This window comes from Wasmannia auropunctata, unplaced genomic scaffold, assembly GCF_000956235.1.
Source record: "Wasmannia auropunctata unplaced genomic scaffold, wasmannia.A_1.0 LD335828.1, whole genome shotgun sequence".
NCBI lineage: Eukaryota > Metazoa > Arthropoda > Insecta > Hymenoptera > Formicidae > Wasmannia > Wasmannia auropunctata.
The window spans coordinates 2,281,543-2,299,920 of NW_012027062.1; the positions used below are offsets into that span (position 1 = coordinate 2,281,543).

General features: G+C 32.6%; 3 protein-coding genes and 1 pseudogene across 12 annotated transcripts; 2 read left to right on the top strand and 2 right to left on the bottom strand.

Moving 5' to 3' along the window:
• Positions 1-3,036: 3,036 nt before the first annotated feature.
• Positions 3,037-10,656, bottom strand: LOC105455950 (transcriptional repressor CTCFL-like). 4 transcript variants are annotated; one of them, XM_011699665.1, is made up of 13 exons: positions 10,568-10,656; positions 9,165-9,335; positions 8,595-8,818; positions 8,116-8,504; positions 7,802-7,971; positions 7,377-7,513; positions 6,927-7,077; positions 6,394-6,535; positions 5,995-6,267; positions 5,774-5,910; positions 5,423-5,544; positions 5,077-5,307; positions 3,037-4,935 (listed from the first exon to the last, which is right to left on the bottom strand). In XM_011699665.1, exons 2-13 carry the CDS (start codon positions 9,289-9,291, stop codon positions 4,879-4,881), a joined length of 2,160 nt encoding a protein of 719 aa, XP_011697967.1. In that variant the 5' UTR covers positions 9,292-9,335; positions 10,568-10,656; the 3' UTR covers positions 3,037-4,878. The 4 variants fall into 4 exon arrangements, with proteins under 4 accessions (XP_011697967.1, XP_011697969.1, XP_011697968.1 ...); XM_011699667.1 differs by lacking the exon at positions 10,568-10,656 and adding an exon at positions 10,429-10,517; XM_011699666.1 differs by lacking the exon at positions 10,568-10,656 and adding an exon at positions 10,274-10,388.
• On the top strand, positions 10,192-12,083 carry LOC105455949 (annotated as a pseudogene).
• Positions 11,795-15,456, bottom strand: LOC105455947 (motile sperm domain-containing protein 2-like). Its single transcript, XM_011699664.1, has 9 exons — positions 15,235-15,456; positions 14,771-14,917; positions 14,231-14,408; positions 13,739-14,108; positions 13,328-13,403; positions 12,988-13,100; positions 12,690-12,890; positions 12,411-12,545; positions 11,795-12,323 (listed from the first exon to the last, which is right to left on the bottom strand). The coding sequence occupies exons 1-9, from the start codon at positions 15,314-15,316 to the stop codon at positions 12,138-12,140; spliced, it is 1,488 nt and encodes a 495-aa protein (XP_011697966.1). The 5' UTR covers positions 15,317-15,456; the 3' UTR covers positions 11,795-12,137.
• LOC105455946 lies at positions 13,825-18,233 on the top strand. 7 transcript variants are annotated; one of them, XM_011699661.1, is made up of 3 exons: positions 13,825-13,914; positions 17,249-17,308; positions 17,766-18,233. In XM_011699661.1, exons 2-3 carry the CDS (start codon positions 17,286-17,288, stop codon positions 17,986-17,988), a joined length of 246 nt encoding a protein of 81 aa, XP_011697963.1. In that variant the 5' UTR covers positions 13,825-13,914; positions 17,249-17,285; the 3' UTR covers positions 17,989-18,233. The 7 variants fall into 7 exon arrangements, with proteins under 7 accessions (XP_011697963.1, XP_011697964.1, XP_011697965.1 ...); XM_011699662.1 differs by lacking the exon at positions 13,825-13,914 and adding an exon at positions 14,937-15,226; XM_011699663.1 differs by lacking the exon at positions 13,825-13,914 and adding an exon at positions 15,497-15,577.
• Positions 18,234-18,378: the final 145 nt, after the last annotated feature.

An 18,378-nucleotide genomic window follows, 5' to 3' on the forward strand; every position in this document is an offset into this window, starting at 1 on the left:
ACATAACAGGCGCGCGCTTCGCGTGCGCTGCGTATTGAATCCCATACATCTTCCAATAACATTTATACCAATTTACATTTTAATTAAACAAATGTTAACAATTTTTGATAAAAAATAAATTTTCAAAAAAAATGACGCTGTGCGCGCGGTGCGTATTAAATTCCATACATCCTCCAATAACATTTATAACAAATTACATTTTAATTAAACAATTAATTTTAACAATTTTCAACAATAAAATGACGTTTTAATCGGCAATACTGAATTGGCCATTTTTAAATAAAATCACGATTTTTTAAAAAATAGCCACATAATTCATCTTTAAGATAAGCCCAGAAAGAAGTCGACATTTTTATTTTTCTGGAAGATATGAATTTTTAAACATTGAGAAAAAGAAGCTTCAATGCAGATAACATGGCATTCGATTTTTAAAATAAAAATTATTTTTTTGAAAATTTTTTATATCTGCAGTTGATTTTTAAAATAAAAATATTTTTTTGAAAATTTTTTATATCATGACTTTTATAATAAAAATTTTTTTTGATCCACCATCACCCACCACCACCACTTATTACCAGCCACCACCACCCATTTTAATTAAACAAATTTTAACAATTTTTGAAAAAAATAAATTTAAAAAAAATTACGTTTTAATCGGCCATTTTTAAATAAAATCACGATTTCTTAAAAAATAGCCACATAATTCATCTTTAAGATGAGCCCAGAAAGAAATCTATATCTTTATTTTTCTGGAAGATATGAATTTTTTAACATTGGGGAAAAGAGGCTTCAAACGCAGGTAACACGGCAATTTTAAGATAGGATGTGATCTCGAAGTGAAACACGATAAACGTGTTTATAAGTATGTATTTGTATGGAGTAAAGCATTTAAAATATTACAAGCTGTTATCATTGAAATTCATAACAAAACATATCACAATAAAAAATTTTTTAGATAAAGGTTGATACAAGAAGAGGAAAAGAAGAGAATAGAGATGTTAGTTTGATTTTATAAGTATGCCATATTACACGCCGTATACTATAAAAATTTATTTTCTTTGTATTCGAATTATGTGCAGATATAACAAATAGCTATTTATTTTGATAGAAATGGATAATTTTTTATACAATGCACAATATAAAGAGTAATATGTTATGTTTTTAATCGTAAAAACTGTATGTTATATATCTCTTTTGATTTTTTGGTATAATGTACTTTATTTAAAGTCAACATGGACTTTGAGTCATAAAGCTGTAATCTTTTTTGATCAGGTTTACGTGCCGACGGGGAATTTCCGACTAATTCGCAACATCTTCACTTATGTACACAACTGTATGTTACATATAATTTAAGCAAAATCGTGAGAGTCAAAAAGAGTGCATTTGCATGGGTCTATCATGTCCTGTGTCATGTCTACTTGTCCTTGTGTCTGTTTCGTTTGTCGACAGAAGTACTATGTGCTAGCTGTAGGCTCAAGATCATTTCTCGGTGGAAATTAAAGGAGATTACCGTAAATCGTTCTTAATATTACGATCATCCTTTGATTAACCGACGCGCCGGCGATAGCACGCTTTCACTCTTCTTAATCAAAACGCGTTCACTATTGATAAACATGTTTTTTTTTTTAATTTGATTAAGGACAAAAATATAATTATTTATATTTAATAAATACATTTTTATACAGCTTAGAAAACTGAACAAAAATCGTAAAATTTAGAGAACTGCTAAAGTTGTCCAAATTTCATTAATAATCATTTTACTAAGTGCGGCGAAAGCGCATTATAATTTAACAGCATTGAATAAAATTGTACTGTTTAATGCATTTATTATTTTTTAGAAAAAGAATCATATATTACACTTTTGCAAATTTGAATGGATTGGACAAATTTTTTGTTTAATTTAATCAGAAATATTAAGTGGTTAATTTAACTACACATAATTTCAAAATAATACAGAATACATTATAGAAAAAAATCTATTGAAAAGAAAAAAATTGTAATATTTCTGTATTCGCTTATTGGTGGATGTTATTAGAGAGCGTTCTATTCTCAATTGTTTTATTATAAAAATAATTATTTCAATTATTCTAATATAAAATTTAAAAATTATGATAAATTTTTGGCAAATCGTAAGTTTATAAGTAATATGCTTACGTCTCGAATATTAATTATTTAAAAAAGTTAAGATGCATAGAAGTAATGAAATATATTTTTTATGAAATTTGTATCAATGAACTAATAAACTAAATACGCATACGCGAAAAGTAAATTTTCTGATTGCAGAATATAACAGCAAGATTTTAGCCTTCAGGATACATCCTTAAAACATGGAATACAAAGCACAAAATTTATAGATTTATTATAATTAGTTCATACTAAAGAAATAATATATGATTTTATAATATAGGATTTTAAAGTATAGAATATTAAAAATAGCAAAAGCGCATTGTAACGAAATAGCGTTGAATGAAGTGTTATAATATATTTACTATATTGATACAACCACATAAGGATCAGTTAAGAATTTTCAGTAATTAATAAAAATAAATTGCAAAAATATAGGAAAGGTCCTAAATATATATTCGATTAAAACTCTTGTCTATGGCCGCTTTTAATTCGCAAAAAAGATATGTCTCTTCATTGAATCATGGATCACGCAATCCATATCCATTGCGTGTTTTAACGCTTTAAACTCATAAGCAACGGGACGAAGAGAATTGCTTCTCCCTGAATAGGGTTGATGACCAAGGATGCACTTTATGTGGGGTGTGGTCTTTCCTAATAATGCTAATAGAGAAGACAAATATACGGAGATAAACGTTGCCACGTTTATTGATAAATCTAAATAAAAAATAATACGTACAAAAAGAAAAGATCGAATTACAAATTTAAAAGCTAATATATTCAAACGCCATTTCAATATAAATGACGTATGCAAAACATTATTTTATAAAATCTAAAAACAATTAGGAAATAAGAAAAAAAAATAAAAAATGTAAATGCGAACGAGCATGTCAAATGGTTGCAGTGAATATATTGTCGACAAGATAATGTTTATTATCGAGAGAATGTTACACCGTTTGTTTTTTCTTTGGGATAATGTAAGAAAGTGCAGAATTTTAAGTGCATACAATAATTGATTACTAAATTATCTCCCCCTCCCCCTCTCTCCCTCACAATTGTACAATTCGTGTATGTAAAAAAATTGTACATACTTTTTACAATGATCGTTTCGCCTACTAGATAAGCGGAATAACTTATTTCATGAGCAACGTTGTACGAGCATTAATTATACACTTTTCTTCATTCCGATGTATTCATGAAGATACGTGTGTCATATCATTTTAATATAGCAATGTTATCGATTTTACTGAAATATATTTCCAGTTTGGAATAAAAAGGCATGAGCACACGATCTGTTTCTTACAGAAAAAAGAAATTTCATTGATTCAACAATTTCATTCCTATAGGACTTACTCTAAAACAACAGAATAATCAGACACTTATTTTTAAATAAATACACACATAAAATCATTTTATAATGCATGCTTCGTTTTGATTCGAGTATCATGCCCTAAATTAAACTGGAAACACTACGTGCGAGGTTGTGATTAAACATTTATATGTATTTAGTATATATCAAAGATTGCTTAGTACAAGATGTGACATAACTTTCGATAATTTTATAATAGTACTGTTAGAGAACATGAACAGTGCGATTATAAAACATTCTAAGATAAGTTTCAATAATTATATGTCTATTTCATATACTATTGTAAAAATAATGTTACATTATACACATAGAAGTTTGCCAGAAAATGTTATACATAAACCATTTTCGAATTAGCGTTGCAAATAAAAAGGATATTTTGATCAAAGAATAAAAAATAAGTTACATTACCCTCTCGTTTGACAAAATATAATTTTTTTCTATTACAAATGAAAATGTTACATTTTTTAAATGTAATGCACGTGAACCGTTGAAACCAACATATTACAACTTACATATTACAATTTGCAATACTCTCCATTAGTTTCTGACCTTTTAACATAAGAAAAAATGACTGTAGTAAATATAAAATATTTTTAAAGTTAAATTCATCGCTTCCCTCTTGATCTCTCTTATCTACGCTGAAACTTTAAAATGGTTTCTAAATCGAGATACGAAGATAACATTTATTTACATTGTAACCTCTGTTTTAATATTATTTTTTTTTATTAGTTTCAGCTTTATAAACTAACCTTAACTCTTCAAAATTGATATTAGTTGCAGACATCTAGTTAAAGACATAACGATCTTCTACATCAAAGTTATAAATAAACATGTTTAAAAATATTATGCCAAGATGTTAATATATTTTCTTATAATTAACATATGCGATCTTATCTAACTTTGTTAATGTCATATTACGAAATTCTCTCATTGACGATAATGTAATAATCATAATGTAATAATATTTTACAATATCATAATTGTACATTTGCTTGATATTTTGCTAAACCACAAAACTACAATATTTTCATAAATTATTATGTGTACCTAGTGCGCTAACGGCAAAAAAAAAAAGTTCTTGTACCATGCATGTGAATCACACTGCAGCCCCCTATTTAGAGCTATGCAAAGTATTTTTAGATAATACATTGCATTCAGATTTATTATACACAATATATATAGTTTTCTCGACTATAATAATTTTTTGTTTTAAAACTAATTATGATAAGATGTACAATCTAAATAAGGAAAATTGTCAAGTGCGCTTTGGCTCTTATTGTCTAATTTTCCTTATTTTTTTTTTTTTTAAGAATATTATACTAACACTGGGACAGAAGTGAAACATTGGACTATCGAATAGGTACAATTTTCCATTATACTTATTATTACGAAATTGTCTGTAACATGTTTATATTGTTACCGCTTTCTTCCTCCTCTTCTTCCTAAAAAATGTAACATATATTATGTACTTAACTATAAATTGACTTATATTATTTTTTCTTATGTAGTATGAATGTTGTTTTAAAAAATAACTTTGTTAAAAAACATAAGGTATATTATGTTTTTTTTTTTGTATAACTCACCTCATCAAACCCAAAACAAGTTTCCATTTCCTTTTGCAGTTTAGGATCATTTTGTGAGTTCTGCGTTGATTTCGATGGAGTAGAGGGTTCTATCTTTAGATCTTGCATTTCTATATCTTCGTCTTCTTCTACTTCATCAATGTCTTCCCCTGTTCCTGTTACTATGCTATTTTCTTGAGTTAATGGATCTTGCATTACCAACTCTCCATCTTCACTCGCGACGACAGCCATCTGTTATAAGTAATAAGTTGTATTATAAGTAATGATTTCTAACAATATCATGTATTTAATTATATAATTTACTTCAAAAGACAGGTAAATCCTTCAAAGTATTTTGTTTATATACCTGATCAGTTCCTTGATTGTCCGCCAACTGGATCACTTCTAGCACAACGTATTGCTGACCGTCACTGCCTTGAACTGCCATCATGTCATCCTCGTCTTCCTCCTCTTCTTCATCGTCATAACCTTTAAGTTTAAAAGCTAAATCACCTGTTGTTATAACATAACACATGGATATTAGTCAATGATCCATATTTTAGATCATATCGTAAGTGTCCCTGTGAATATGAACAATTTTATATGCTATGAAGTAATATAAAGAAATCACGTTCACAAGCGACATAACGCATGCAAATTCAAAATTTATTGTGATTTCTTTAAAACTTCCTACAATTTTGAAGTCGTAGATTTTTACCTGTCATTACTTCAACACGTTGACCGTCAATGATTTGTATCTTCTTCTGTCTGCCGATTTTAAGAGCTTGCTGTTTTTCTTGCAGAGATGATTCCGGATCATGAACGGCCATATGTCGAATAAGATTACCTTTATGTCTGCATAATAGAAAATTTCATATTAAAAAAAGTTGTACTGACAGTTAAATTTTATCATGTCGTTTCAAATAACCGATTACGTACCTAAATGCTCTCTCGCATTCGGGACATTGATGCGTCTTTTCTTGTGGCGGTGGAGGAACGTAGGAAGGATTATGGTAGAGATTGCAATGCCGTTTGAGTAACTGTTTTTGTCTAAATGATTGAAAGCAGTGATCACATTGATACGGCTTTTGATCAGTATGAATAAGCATATGACTTTCCAAATGACGCGCCGATATAGATGCATACGGACACAGATCGCACTTGTAACATTTTTCTCCTTCGTGAGTTTTGCTGTGTAACTTATAGCTATATCTGAAATATGAAACACATATTAAAGATATAGTTTGTAAAGTACGCGCATTATAATTTTTATATTTAACAATATCTGTTACAACATCTTATTGATTTTTATTATATTTAGATAAATTATTCACGTACCTGTCCGGGAATGTTTTTCCGCAACGTTTGCATTTTAGTGGTTTGTCAGAAGTATGTAATTTTTGCACATGAATTCTAAGATCTGTTTTTCTGCCACATGTAGCTGGGCATAACTCGCATTGAAATACTGGTTTATCGCCTACTGTAAAATATATTGTAAACGTAAGAGAGTGAATTTAATAAAGAATACTTATGACTAATCACGTCATACGTAAGTAATGTAACATACACATCACAAAGCATGCACACAAAATATTACAAGTCTAATTTTTAATAACAAGAGAAGAAAAGGAAAGTTTTGAGTGAGTTTTGACTACTACTTTCAAATGTCATACAATTTTACAATTTTTATAACATTTTTAGCTTTTAAAGTAAAATCAATATTTATATTCAATGTGTGTGCAAATCATATCATACTAAATCATAAATAAAACTTTATTATAAATTTCTTTATACTAGAGCCATTAATTATTTTACTCATAATATGGTATACTTCTTGGAAGTATATCATATTTTCTATATGTACAACTTACCATTATGTATTAATTTATGTGCTTTTAAACTGTTGGATTGAGTAAATCTGGCTTGACAAAAGTCGCATTCATATGGTTTTTCACCAGTATGAATGCGAAGATGTCGTTTCAGTTTGAATGTATCTGGACTTGCATATGTACAATGTGGACACTGCAAAAAAATTATTAAATATTGTATTTATTTAATTATTAGGTAACACAGAATACACTCTCAAAGTAAAATACACAATATAAAAACAACAGTTAAAAATGAACAAATTAAGAGATAATACAAAATATGTATCAACAATTTATTTTGTAATAATTAAAAAAAAATATACGCTTCAACTCTACTTAGTCTTTATCAGTGACATAAAGTTAATTAGTTAAAATTAGTTAAAAAAACTAGAATATATGTACATAATGAAATTAAATTAGAGACATTAAATTAAGAAAAAACGTAATATATACCTGATAGGGTCGTTCGCCTGTATGGCATCTAATATGTCTCTTCAGTTTTGACAACTCGACAGAAGCATAATCGCACTCGTGACATTTGTGCGGTTTTTCATGAGTGTGTCTATAACGAACATGTCTTACAAGTTCACCTGTAAGCAAACATATAAAAATAGAAATTATTTATTATATAATTTTCAAAACTTGACAAAATTTAGGAAAGCCACTGTTATGTTACATTTTTAAGTTTCTAAATTAATTATAATATTTGATGCTTAATAAAAAATACTATTAAATAAATGTTAAAAACAAAATAAAATAATTCTAAAAATTTGGAAAATATAATTCTGAAACTTAGCAAATATATTTTAATTTTTCTTTTTCACATAATTCAGTATATATGTAATTAGAAAATGTAATTAGCATTCCAAATGACATACCGGAAGTGGTAAATGCGCTCTCGCAATATTTGCAATGATGAGGTTTGGTCCCAGTATGAGTGTTGACATGATTCTGAAGTGAAGCTAGAGTTTTAAATCCTCGCTCACAAACACTACATTTATGTGGTCTTTCTTCCGAGTGCGATTTCATATGCCGTGACAAAAGATATCTGTTACATAAATAGTTTATTTTTCTAACTTAGCATATCATTTCCTTAAATATACGCTAATAACTTCAAACAAATAAATTATATCATGATGTAATAAATATGAGTATAGAGAATATTATAGAAAGATAACGCTAAAAGTAATACCGTTTTGGGCTGGTGTAGTTGCAGTAGTTGCACATATGAGCCTGCGTTACGGTTTGAGATTTCTTTGGGAGGAACTTAATGATTTTAGTCTTATCATCTTCTGCCTCAGATTCCACTGGAGCTTCATTGTCTTCATTGTCTTCGAAATCATACACAGTGAGATCTTGTTCACCTTCTGCTTCTTCTCCCTCAGCTGCTGCAGCCGCTGCTGTCACTGTCGTCGCTTCATCTTCCGCGGTTTTACTCTCTTTATCTTCAGATTCAGGTTGCTGAACTATCAGAACGTAACTAACTTCTCCAGGATTTGTATCGGATGGTACAATCGTGACAGTTTGATATGCATCACCAGAGTTAATTACAACTTGATTGTTTTCACCGTTCACTTGTCCCTAAGATTTGTATTTATAATATATTTATAGCTGCATTTTTGTGTTTTATAAATTGTAACGGCTACAATTGTGATTTCAGCTACTACTTACATCTTCGTCACCTTCAGCGTTTTCAAGCTCTTCTATCTCTTGATACTGTTCATCTTGAGTCGTCTCGCCTTCGTTTTGTACATCAGTCTCTTCTACTTCTTGTATCTGTACCTGTGTCATTACAGGCGGTTCGTCACTATTTGCCTGGTAATAATATTGACCAGACTGATCAACAAAGTATGTCCCACCCTCTTCTCCGCCAGATAATGCTTCCACTTGTTGCACTGTATATGTGATAAATATATAGATAGAATATTCAACAGTAATAATTGTAGAGAAATTATAAAAGCACAAATTTCTATATATCTTAGATCGCTAGCTCCGAGAAATGAAGTAAAGCCAAGTAACTCAGGAGAGAAGGTAGCAGCCATCTTCACTCAGTAATGAGTTACATTCCAAAACATCGAAATTTGAAATGTCAATATTATTAAATATACACTAACACTACTTCATAAAGCACTGCGATTACCGAATAAATATGACGTCTGGTTTCACCTCAATTGGTAACAAAACTATAGCATGTTAGCGATCTAAATATTCTATAGAAATCTATGCATAAAAGATACTAACATTGCACATGTTGTAGTTGTTCACCCTGTCCTCCCTCTATCTCTTTATTAAATGTCTCCAAGTAAGTTTGTATCTCGGTGACAGATTCTTGTCCCTCTTCCAATTTTATAGCCGTTACGTTACTCATGACTAAAGCATATAGCTCAAACAACAATAGCTATGTTCATCAGTCTGAAACATTGTATCATAATATATCATCACATATATATATATGTATATATAAAATTTAAATCCAGGTAACTTAGAAATATGTGTGTATGTGTACTGTTTGATAGCTACTACACTACTATAAATATAATCTCCAATATCAATCTATAACACTTTTGCGTCAACAATTCTAAAAATAATAAAATCAGTTAAGTATGCACTATATACACGAATGTAAATTCACATTTCTCTCCATACACGCCCTATTCCCGTTTAAAAGGCAAACCATACAACAATTAGTGAAAAGATTTTCGGAACAAAGCAACAATTTTCAGTTTAGCCTTCTACTTTTTATGAACTACCGATCTCGAGAGCTAGCTCAAGAAGTCGCGAGTTTACATCGCAGGTAGGGGAAAAACACGAGGCGAGCTTGGAAAATAAACCGTTCTGACCCGTCGTCGAGACCGAAAACATGTTTGTGGGTCAGGACGCGGGCCGCCGTTCCTCCTGGAGCGTCGGCCGAGGATACGACGAGCGGATAGCAATTTCGACGGCGGGCATCGCCGCGGTGAAATTGAAGGAGAGGAATCGATAGCGCGACGGGGAAGAGAGTTTCGCGTCGCGCCGTGGGCCCGGCGCTCGGCGAGCAAAGACGAACATCCCGGTTGCCGCGTCGCCCGCGACGGCCGCGACGGCGGGGCGCTCGCGCTTCTCGGCGGCGTCTACTCGGCGCGCGCGAAGCGGATCAAGGGGGCAACGTGCGCCGCGGCGACGGCGGCGACGCGCCGCCATACGACATACGACGCGGCCCAGCGGCGCTGGAGGAGAGACGGTACGACGCCATGGAGGAGTAAGCGAGGGAAGCCGCCGCGCGCCATGACGGGCAACGCCGAGCGCGACGAGGCGAGGCGGAGGCGAGAAAGGTACGGGTGAGCAACGCGTGTGGTGACGCGGGCGGGTACCTGGGGGAACACCGTATTTCGCGGACTCTCGTAAAACACACGGCGGGGGCCCCACGAGGTCGCGCATTCTGTCGGGGAGCTTTTAAGACAACGCGGGTGCTTTCGATTTCAGGACACAGGGGGCATTAACGACAAAAATTTCAGAAAATTATCACCGTCGGCGCTGTCATCAATATGGAGGACACCGTGCGACGATGCCGTCGTGCCGTTGCTCCGCGTGCCCACCAGGAATCGGAGTGCCGGCCCGGGACGTCCTGGGGCCGTCCGCCCGCTCGAATATTCGTGGAAACTCACCGAACGTCGACGTAGGATACGACTGTGGACGCGATGCGTGCACCGTCGGGTTGATACGAAGCCGCCAAATATACACGTAACCCACGATCGTCGCGTGAGGGCGTTGTATAAGAGCAAATATGGCCGATCGAACTGCGAAGGTTCAAATGCTGCGCTGTGCTGCGCGTCGGCAGCTGCGCACTGGCACGTCACGCGTCACGCTCGCGTGTTTATACGCGCGTCGCGCTGGCCTGGCCGATCGTCGTTTTTGGCACCTTCCGGAGGACCGGATGGAGTCTCCGAGCCTACGGGGAACATTCCGTCGGGACGCCCCGAATTCTTCAGCTGCGATCATTTCAAATCCATTCGAGCAAATTCTCGCATGACCGTCCAATGTGTACGCGTGAAAAAAAATGACAAAAGCCATCGCCTCGTCAAACGCGTAGAATGGCCATGTTGTCGCGTTCCTTCTGTTTTTATCCGGCACTTAATTATTAAACTTTTTTCTTACGCTTGTTATAATTTATATTTTTTTTATATCTTAATTTTTTAGTAATTTTTTATATGAGAGTCCATTTAAATATTAGATCTTTCGCATCCAATTTGAGTCGCACAGTTTCTACATGCGGAACGCAATATACGCGTTCCACGCATGCAAACTGACATGGCAGCCAATCGACTTTCCGCTTTTTCCGGAATAGTAGATATGTAGAAGCAGGCGATTGGCTATCGCGTCTCCTTCTTATTGTGTAGAATTGATTGGTTGATTTTTCTGTTCATTCACATTGTGCGAGTCTGGACGGACCTTAAAAGCCATTTGATAAACGAAAATTTTCGCGAAATTCAGACTACAATCAATTCGTATATTTAAAATTTTTTTCGCAAAAATAAACTACTCGTATAATATTTTTGCGGCTACTTGTCGTCGTGTCGAAAGATTACGCTTCATGCATTTGATGCCAATTTATAATTGTTGCAATATACTGATTGAAACTATCATTGAATAAAATTTAAAAAAAATTAAATGTTTGCAGGTTGAGCGATTAGCAAACTTCTACATATAATTATGTTGTATATTTTAAAAACAATTATGGAACCGTACAAGTCATATTAAAGCCATGATTAAATACAACATTATTGAGAAAATAAAATCATTAAGGATATGTACAGAAATTTGCGCGTATATAATTCGAATTTAATACAATCAGGATATTTCGTAGAGCACGTATAAAAATAGCAGTTTTAATATAGTTTTACAATATACTGTACTTTCTTCATACCTTGTATTACAAAACACCATGTGGTAACTTATTAGATGACAATTACATATACGTATATATATGTATAAAAAATTACATAACAAGATATAAACTTAAAATTAATTTGAAGAGATACACAAATAAACATTTATCAATCTTTTTTTTGTTGGAAGAACAGAAAACGTATAAAAACTTTTTAACATGTTAAATATTGTGTAGTAGAAGATAAATTCTTCTTCACATAATTGCAGATTCAGTTTAAAGATTATTTAAATATTTTTCTAATATATATCAAAATTTTGTTAGTACAAACACATATTTTAAAACATGTCTTAAGTCTTATGAAAAGACTCGTAGGACTGGCAGGACTGATCCATCATATTTTTAACTTTTACTTGCAAAACATAGCCCACGAATACTGCCATTAAAATCGTCAATATTATAGAAATTACAAGCATATATTTTACTTTAATGATCTCACTGTATATATTGTTGTTATGGTTTTCTAAATGGTTTATCTGAAATTATATGCATTAATATATTAATATGTTTATTTTACTACATACTGAGAAAATGTTGTGAGATTGCATTATTAGATCACGTACCTTAGAAGAAAATGCATCAATACGATCATTTCCTGCCGATGAAGAAGTTAGCATAGAGTGAGATTTTTGCATCTCGCTATTTTCAATAGTACCGTCGCAACATCGCAGTCTATGCATTTCTGTTGCCTTTTCAGACTGCAAGCAGGTAACATTAACATGTAAATTTATCGTAACGGATCTTATCGAAGAATATTTTAAATTTGAAGTATATTTTAACATTCCGATATCAGGACAGATGTACTGACAGATGAACTCGGTCAATGTAAAAATAATAATTACCTTCCACAGTACACTCAGTTCTTGCGTTGTAGCATTTGTATTTTTTAATGGGAGGCACATGACTAGAAATCGATCGTTGTACAATAGACCGCGCACATTATAGCCAGGTTGCAGTACAACCGTGACATTTCTCTGTTCGGATGGTTGCAGAACTCCTGAACTCGGTCGTACTCTAAATTTCTCCGGCGATGTTGTTTTTATCTACAAAATCATTATTGACATTTGTTACGTCACATTTTCTAATAAATTCCAGTAGTTATTATTGTTTTAATAATCAAATAACGTAATACTCATGTACCTTGTAAGACAAAGGCTTATCGGTTGTAATATTCTTAAGTGTAATTGTCCCAGTGATATCATTTCCATCTTTATTAAACGTAATTACTTCTGTCGGTTCTATGGCTAACATAACTGGGAACAAACATAATTTATTTAATACTGTATACATGTACACACACATTAATATACGTTCGCATATTTTAATATGCAAATCTATTATGTTACGCAAAAAATAGAAATATATACATATACACATATATAAAAATATTTTTGCTTTTTACATATTCTAGCGTGACGTAATAAATATGCATATTAAATTATGCCAACGTGTATTAATGCATATAAAATTTTATACATACATTGATCCTCATTAATTTGATCTCCAATACTAGTCGGACTTTGTTCCGTAAGTGGTGAATTATCTACAAAATGCACCTAAAGAAAACACACAGTATGTTTAAAGAAGAAATTGGACAGATGTTTTAATCATTATAAATATCTTAATACTACATCTTCCAAGTATTCCATTTTACTTATTGTTAGTTCTTCCTTTCTCCTTACTCCGGATATTAATTTGAACTATTTGAAGTATAGAAAATATTAAAAACAAATCAACATGAACAAAAGAATAACAGAAAAAAGAATACAGTGCAATGACAAAAAAGCATAGTGAATTCAATATGTCATAAGTGAAAGCAATCTTGATATTACTCATTCTTGATATTACTCATTATAACAATTGTATAAAAAAATGTATGTGGCATGTATACCTTTTTATTATCCAGTTTGCCATTCGATACACCATCTCCATTTGTCTGCACTTCTGAGACGAATTTAAAGATGTAATCGTTGTTACCACCCCAACATTTCAACGCATCGTCTAGATTGACGTAATCTTTGATTGTAGTTTTGTTAACAAACTTAATTTTCGGGACAGCTTTAGCAGGTAACCATGATTTTATTATTTTAAAAGCTGCATTTAAAACCCAGGCCATCTCGAAAATTATGATGTAATTTAGAAAATTTGGGTAATAAGATTTGAATAAACCAATGAGATATTTCGTAAGCTCCATATCCATATTGGAAAGTCCAGCTTCTGCCATGTCAAAGAAAAGTGATATCTGATTTCCATTTCCTTCTCTGAAAATATAATGAATCAAAAATTTATATTAACAGAGTACAAATATATAGTTGTAGATATATTAATATTTTGTGTCTGCCTTTGCATAAAGATAAGGAAACGCTATTAAGTATACTAATACCTTTCTAATCTCTCAAACCAATAAACTATACATCTCTGAAGCTCCGAAAAATCTTTTACTCCTTTGACATGCAACTTTGACTTAATTATAAAAAGCTTTTTGCCATCCTTGTCTTTACTAAAACCAAAGACTACGCCTTCTTCTAAATAATCTCTCCTCAAATTATCTTCGGTAATATCTGAAATTCGACATATAATATGAAAGAAGAGAAAGAGATATACTTTGTTTTACATTATTTTATTAGTATCAATCCTTTCAGGACCGAATACTTTTGACAAATGGACCATGCATGCGTGGAATACTCTACTGCCTGTGGCATGATTCAGCGCTGAATACTTTTGTTTACAGTTAAGGATACGTTTAAAAAGTTTACACATATTGAAAGGATTTAAATTGCACTTTATCCAAATTAAGACATACGTAGACTTTCGCCGAAACAACTTTTATAAGTTTAATTTATGTTACTACAATACCCCATAGAGAATAATAATAAAAACTGAAAAACTATGTCGAGCACAAGGTTCACAGCCGCAGTTTTACCATTTGTTCCAAACTTTCTTCTCCAAGTACAAGATTCCCACAGCATGTTGAACGCTTCTTGTTCGTTATTCTCATTATGGTCCAAAAATCGTTTCAGCCAATTATCACTGTTCTTTATCCTAGCTATATCAGCAGGATGGAAACCTCCTGTGAATAATTGTTAATCAGATCCAGATAAGTGAAAAAAAAAAACAAATGCAATTTTTTTTTTCTTTTTTTGTATTTCACGCTTCTGTAAACGATTAACGTGGACAAGCGCCTCCAATTAGCCATGCGTCCTTATCGCGTCAATTAGAACGCCAATTATTCTCAATTGAACACGCGAACGATTGCGATACGACCTTTGCACACGTTACATGAGCACCGTTATATTATATATACGCGGCGTCAGTTGGCGTTATAATATTCTCAGAAATCGTCCTTGATCATCGAAGAGAAAAGGGTTGGAACCTGTAGGTACGTACTGGAGTCGGGTGGTCCCTCGTCGTCCAACTTTTTGAAGAACCTCTCGCGAAGCTCCGCGATCATCCTCGCTTGCGTTTCCATCTTTCTTTGTCAGGCTAACGGCCGGGAGGATGACACTTTGACCGGCGTCGAGAACCTACCGTACGATAACCAAATGATAATTGTTTATTCGCACACACGCCTGGGCCTGTCGTGCCGCGCTGTCGCTGTCGCTGGTCGCTCCGCGTGTGTCGGGTGAAATTCCCCTCTACGTATGCCGAAGTCTGTGCCCACACCCCGACGGCGCAGTTCGACTTCGGTCGGTTCGGCACGGCACGTTCCGTCGTTGAAAGTGAAATAAAGGCACGTTCGTATCTGCGAAGAGAGAAGGGGGAAAAGGCGACAGAGCGTTGTTCAGTGTGCAGTTAAACTGGAACGGATTCTTCGCGGCTTTATCTGATAATCAGAAAAATTTTTAAACGACGCCACTCAGTTAATGGTATTCCATTTAAAATTATCAATTTAACGGGTTGTGATTACTCGATCACGCTCCGTTGCGATACAGCAGACTCTCGCTCACACGACAATTCTTGCGTCACACTATGAGAAAGCAATAAATTTTTTGTTTAAGATAATTTATCGCCCAGTAATCGTATAGTTATACGCCTGCGGCGAATAGTTCCCGCGCGGTGAACTCCGTGTCATAGTCCAAGCAATTATTTTTCGTGTCTGAATCAGCTGTAGAAACAGCCATCTTATCATCAGCTGTCGCGATTGTCTCGAATGTTATACGTAGTGATGGGCCAAGGGGTTAGTTTTTTTACGAAACAGTGTTGTAACTGTTACTTCGCAGTAACGATTCATTAAAATTAGATATGAAATTGTATAACAGAATGGACCAAGGGGTTAGTTTTTTTACGAAACAGTGTTATAACTGTTACTTCACAATAACGATTCATTAAAATTAGATATGAAATTGTACAACAGAATGGGCCAAGGAGTTAGTTTTTTTTACGAAACAGTGTTATAACTGTTACTTCACAATAACGATTCATTAAAATTAGATATGAAATTGTACAACAGAATCTTGTCTATTAGCCCTATAGCATGATATCTATTTTACATAGAACTTCTGTGAAATTATGACTATTAGAAATTTGAAACCAAAAGATCTAAAGTATGCTTGTCAAGAATAAAATATGTAAAATATTTAAATATTGGCAGGAAAGAAAAAACGTTCAGATATCAGATTAAACAGTTATTACTTTGTAATAAATTTTACACAATTTACTGCAATATTGTTAGAAAGCAACTTAACTGATTATTGATCAGTTTAATTTAAATGGATATCACTCTTGTGAATATAATTACTTGGTCTTGAAATATTGGTTGCGATCAACAAAAAAAGCAGCTTTATAACTGTTGAAAGATCAATACATAGAGATAAAGTCTCCGACTATTGGAATATTCTCTTTTAGATCCTTGATAGTTCATTATTGAATCAGTTAGATCCAGAAGAATGTACCAATTAGCAGCAATAATCATTAATCACTGAATGATGATTAATAATCTCTGATTGGTATATTAATTTAGATTTACTAAGGATTTAAAAAGATTATATTATAATCACACACAATTATAACTATTAAACGCTTATTAATCACTGACTTCTGATTACATTATTGCTCTAGTAAAATTGTGACTTGATAAATATAAATCGTTCAGTCCATCAATTCATTCCGTTATTTTCTAAATTTCATAACGATTATTAAAAGTGACTTCTCGATAACGTTTATTCTGTAACAGAAAAAAATAATGCTCATTACTATAGATATTATCACAGAAGCATCTCACGTGAAACAACAATTCCTGACAATCATGATAATCTTTTTGAAATGGTAGCTTAATGCTACGTGATGTTTGATTAGAAAAGATTGTAAATACGTCAGACACGCGTTGCATTTGCTGAAACGTAATCTACGTACGTGCAATCACGGGTAATATTTATGTAATATTTTTGCTTGTTTCTTTCAGAGAATTTGAGACAGTAACAATTTGCGACACACGAGCGATGGATGATGAAACGTTGAATAGGTAATTATACGATTTCATTGTGTTATTATGTTTACATAATAATTCACAATGTTGTATAAAGATTCCCGTTTGTTCGAATAACAGCTGATTTTTATTCTTGCTTTTAAATTGACGAAATTAAGTATATGTTACAATTACACTTTTGGGAATATTTAAAAACAATATAAATTTAGTTTAATTTTTAGGTTAACAATAAAATATTCTAAAGTTTGCATAAACTGCTATATTTTAATTTTTTTTATTTAAAGAATCAGACTCTTGAAATAGCAAAATCACTTAACTAAAAGTTGTGTATCACTGATATATATGTTAAATGTTCTATACATGTCAATATAATAAGCAGAGAATTTATATAAACAGAAAGATATTGCAGAAATAAGAATTTCATTGATTGTAACTTCTCTTTGTATTTGTACAATAATGCAACAGTTCCTACAAAATATAAATATTCTTCTAGGCTGGCAGCCGAAGCTTTACTGGAAGAAGCCAAACTTGGTGCACGAAGGGCCGAAATAATGGGTCCTAGTGGATGGGTGAAACCTAAAGAAACCGTTAACAAAAGATTTCTCCATTCAACATTGAGAAATGCAGTAATATCAAACAAGCACCGTCATAAGCAAGAAAAGCAAGAAAAAATAAAAGTTCAACCACGTAAAGCGGATGCTGTTAAAAAAACATAATGTACAAATAGTATTGTTTTTAAGTATTTATGTTAATACATGTTTCTGATATGTATTCTATTCTGACAGTTACTCATTTTTTGTTAAGAGAGAGGGGAAGAAATGTGTAAACGCCTTTAAATATTGTTACTAAAGTAAACGACTGTAATTGTTTTTATTTATTCTCTCTGTTATAGTACATTCATGTTATAATCAAATATTACATATTTTTATATGGAATAAAAAAAGAATTCTATATAAATATACCAATAAACAGTATAAAATGAATTATTAATCGATTATTAATATTGTACAAAAATATTTCGAATACTTTTTGCACATATCTGTTTTTTCTTTCCTGCCAATATTTAAATATTTTACATATTATGTTCTTGATTGTTAAGGATGCTT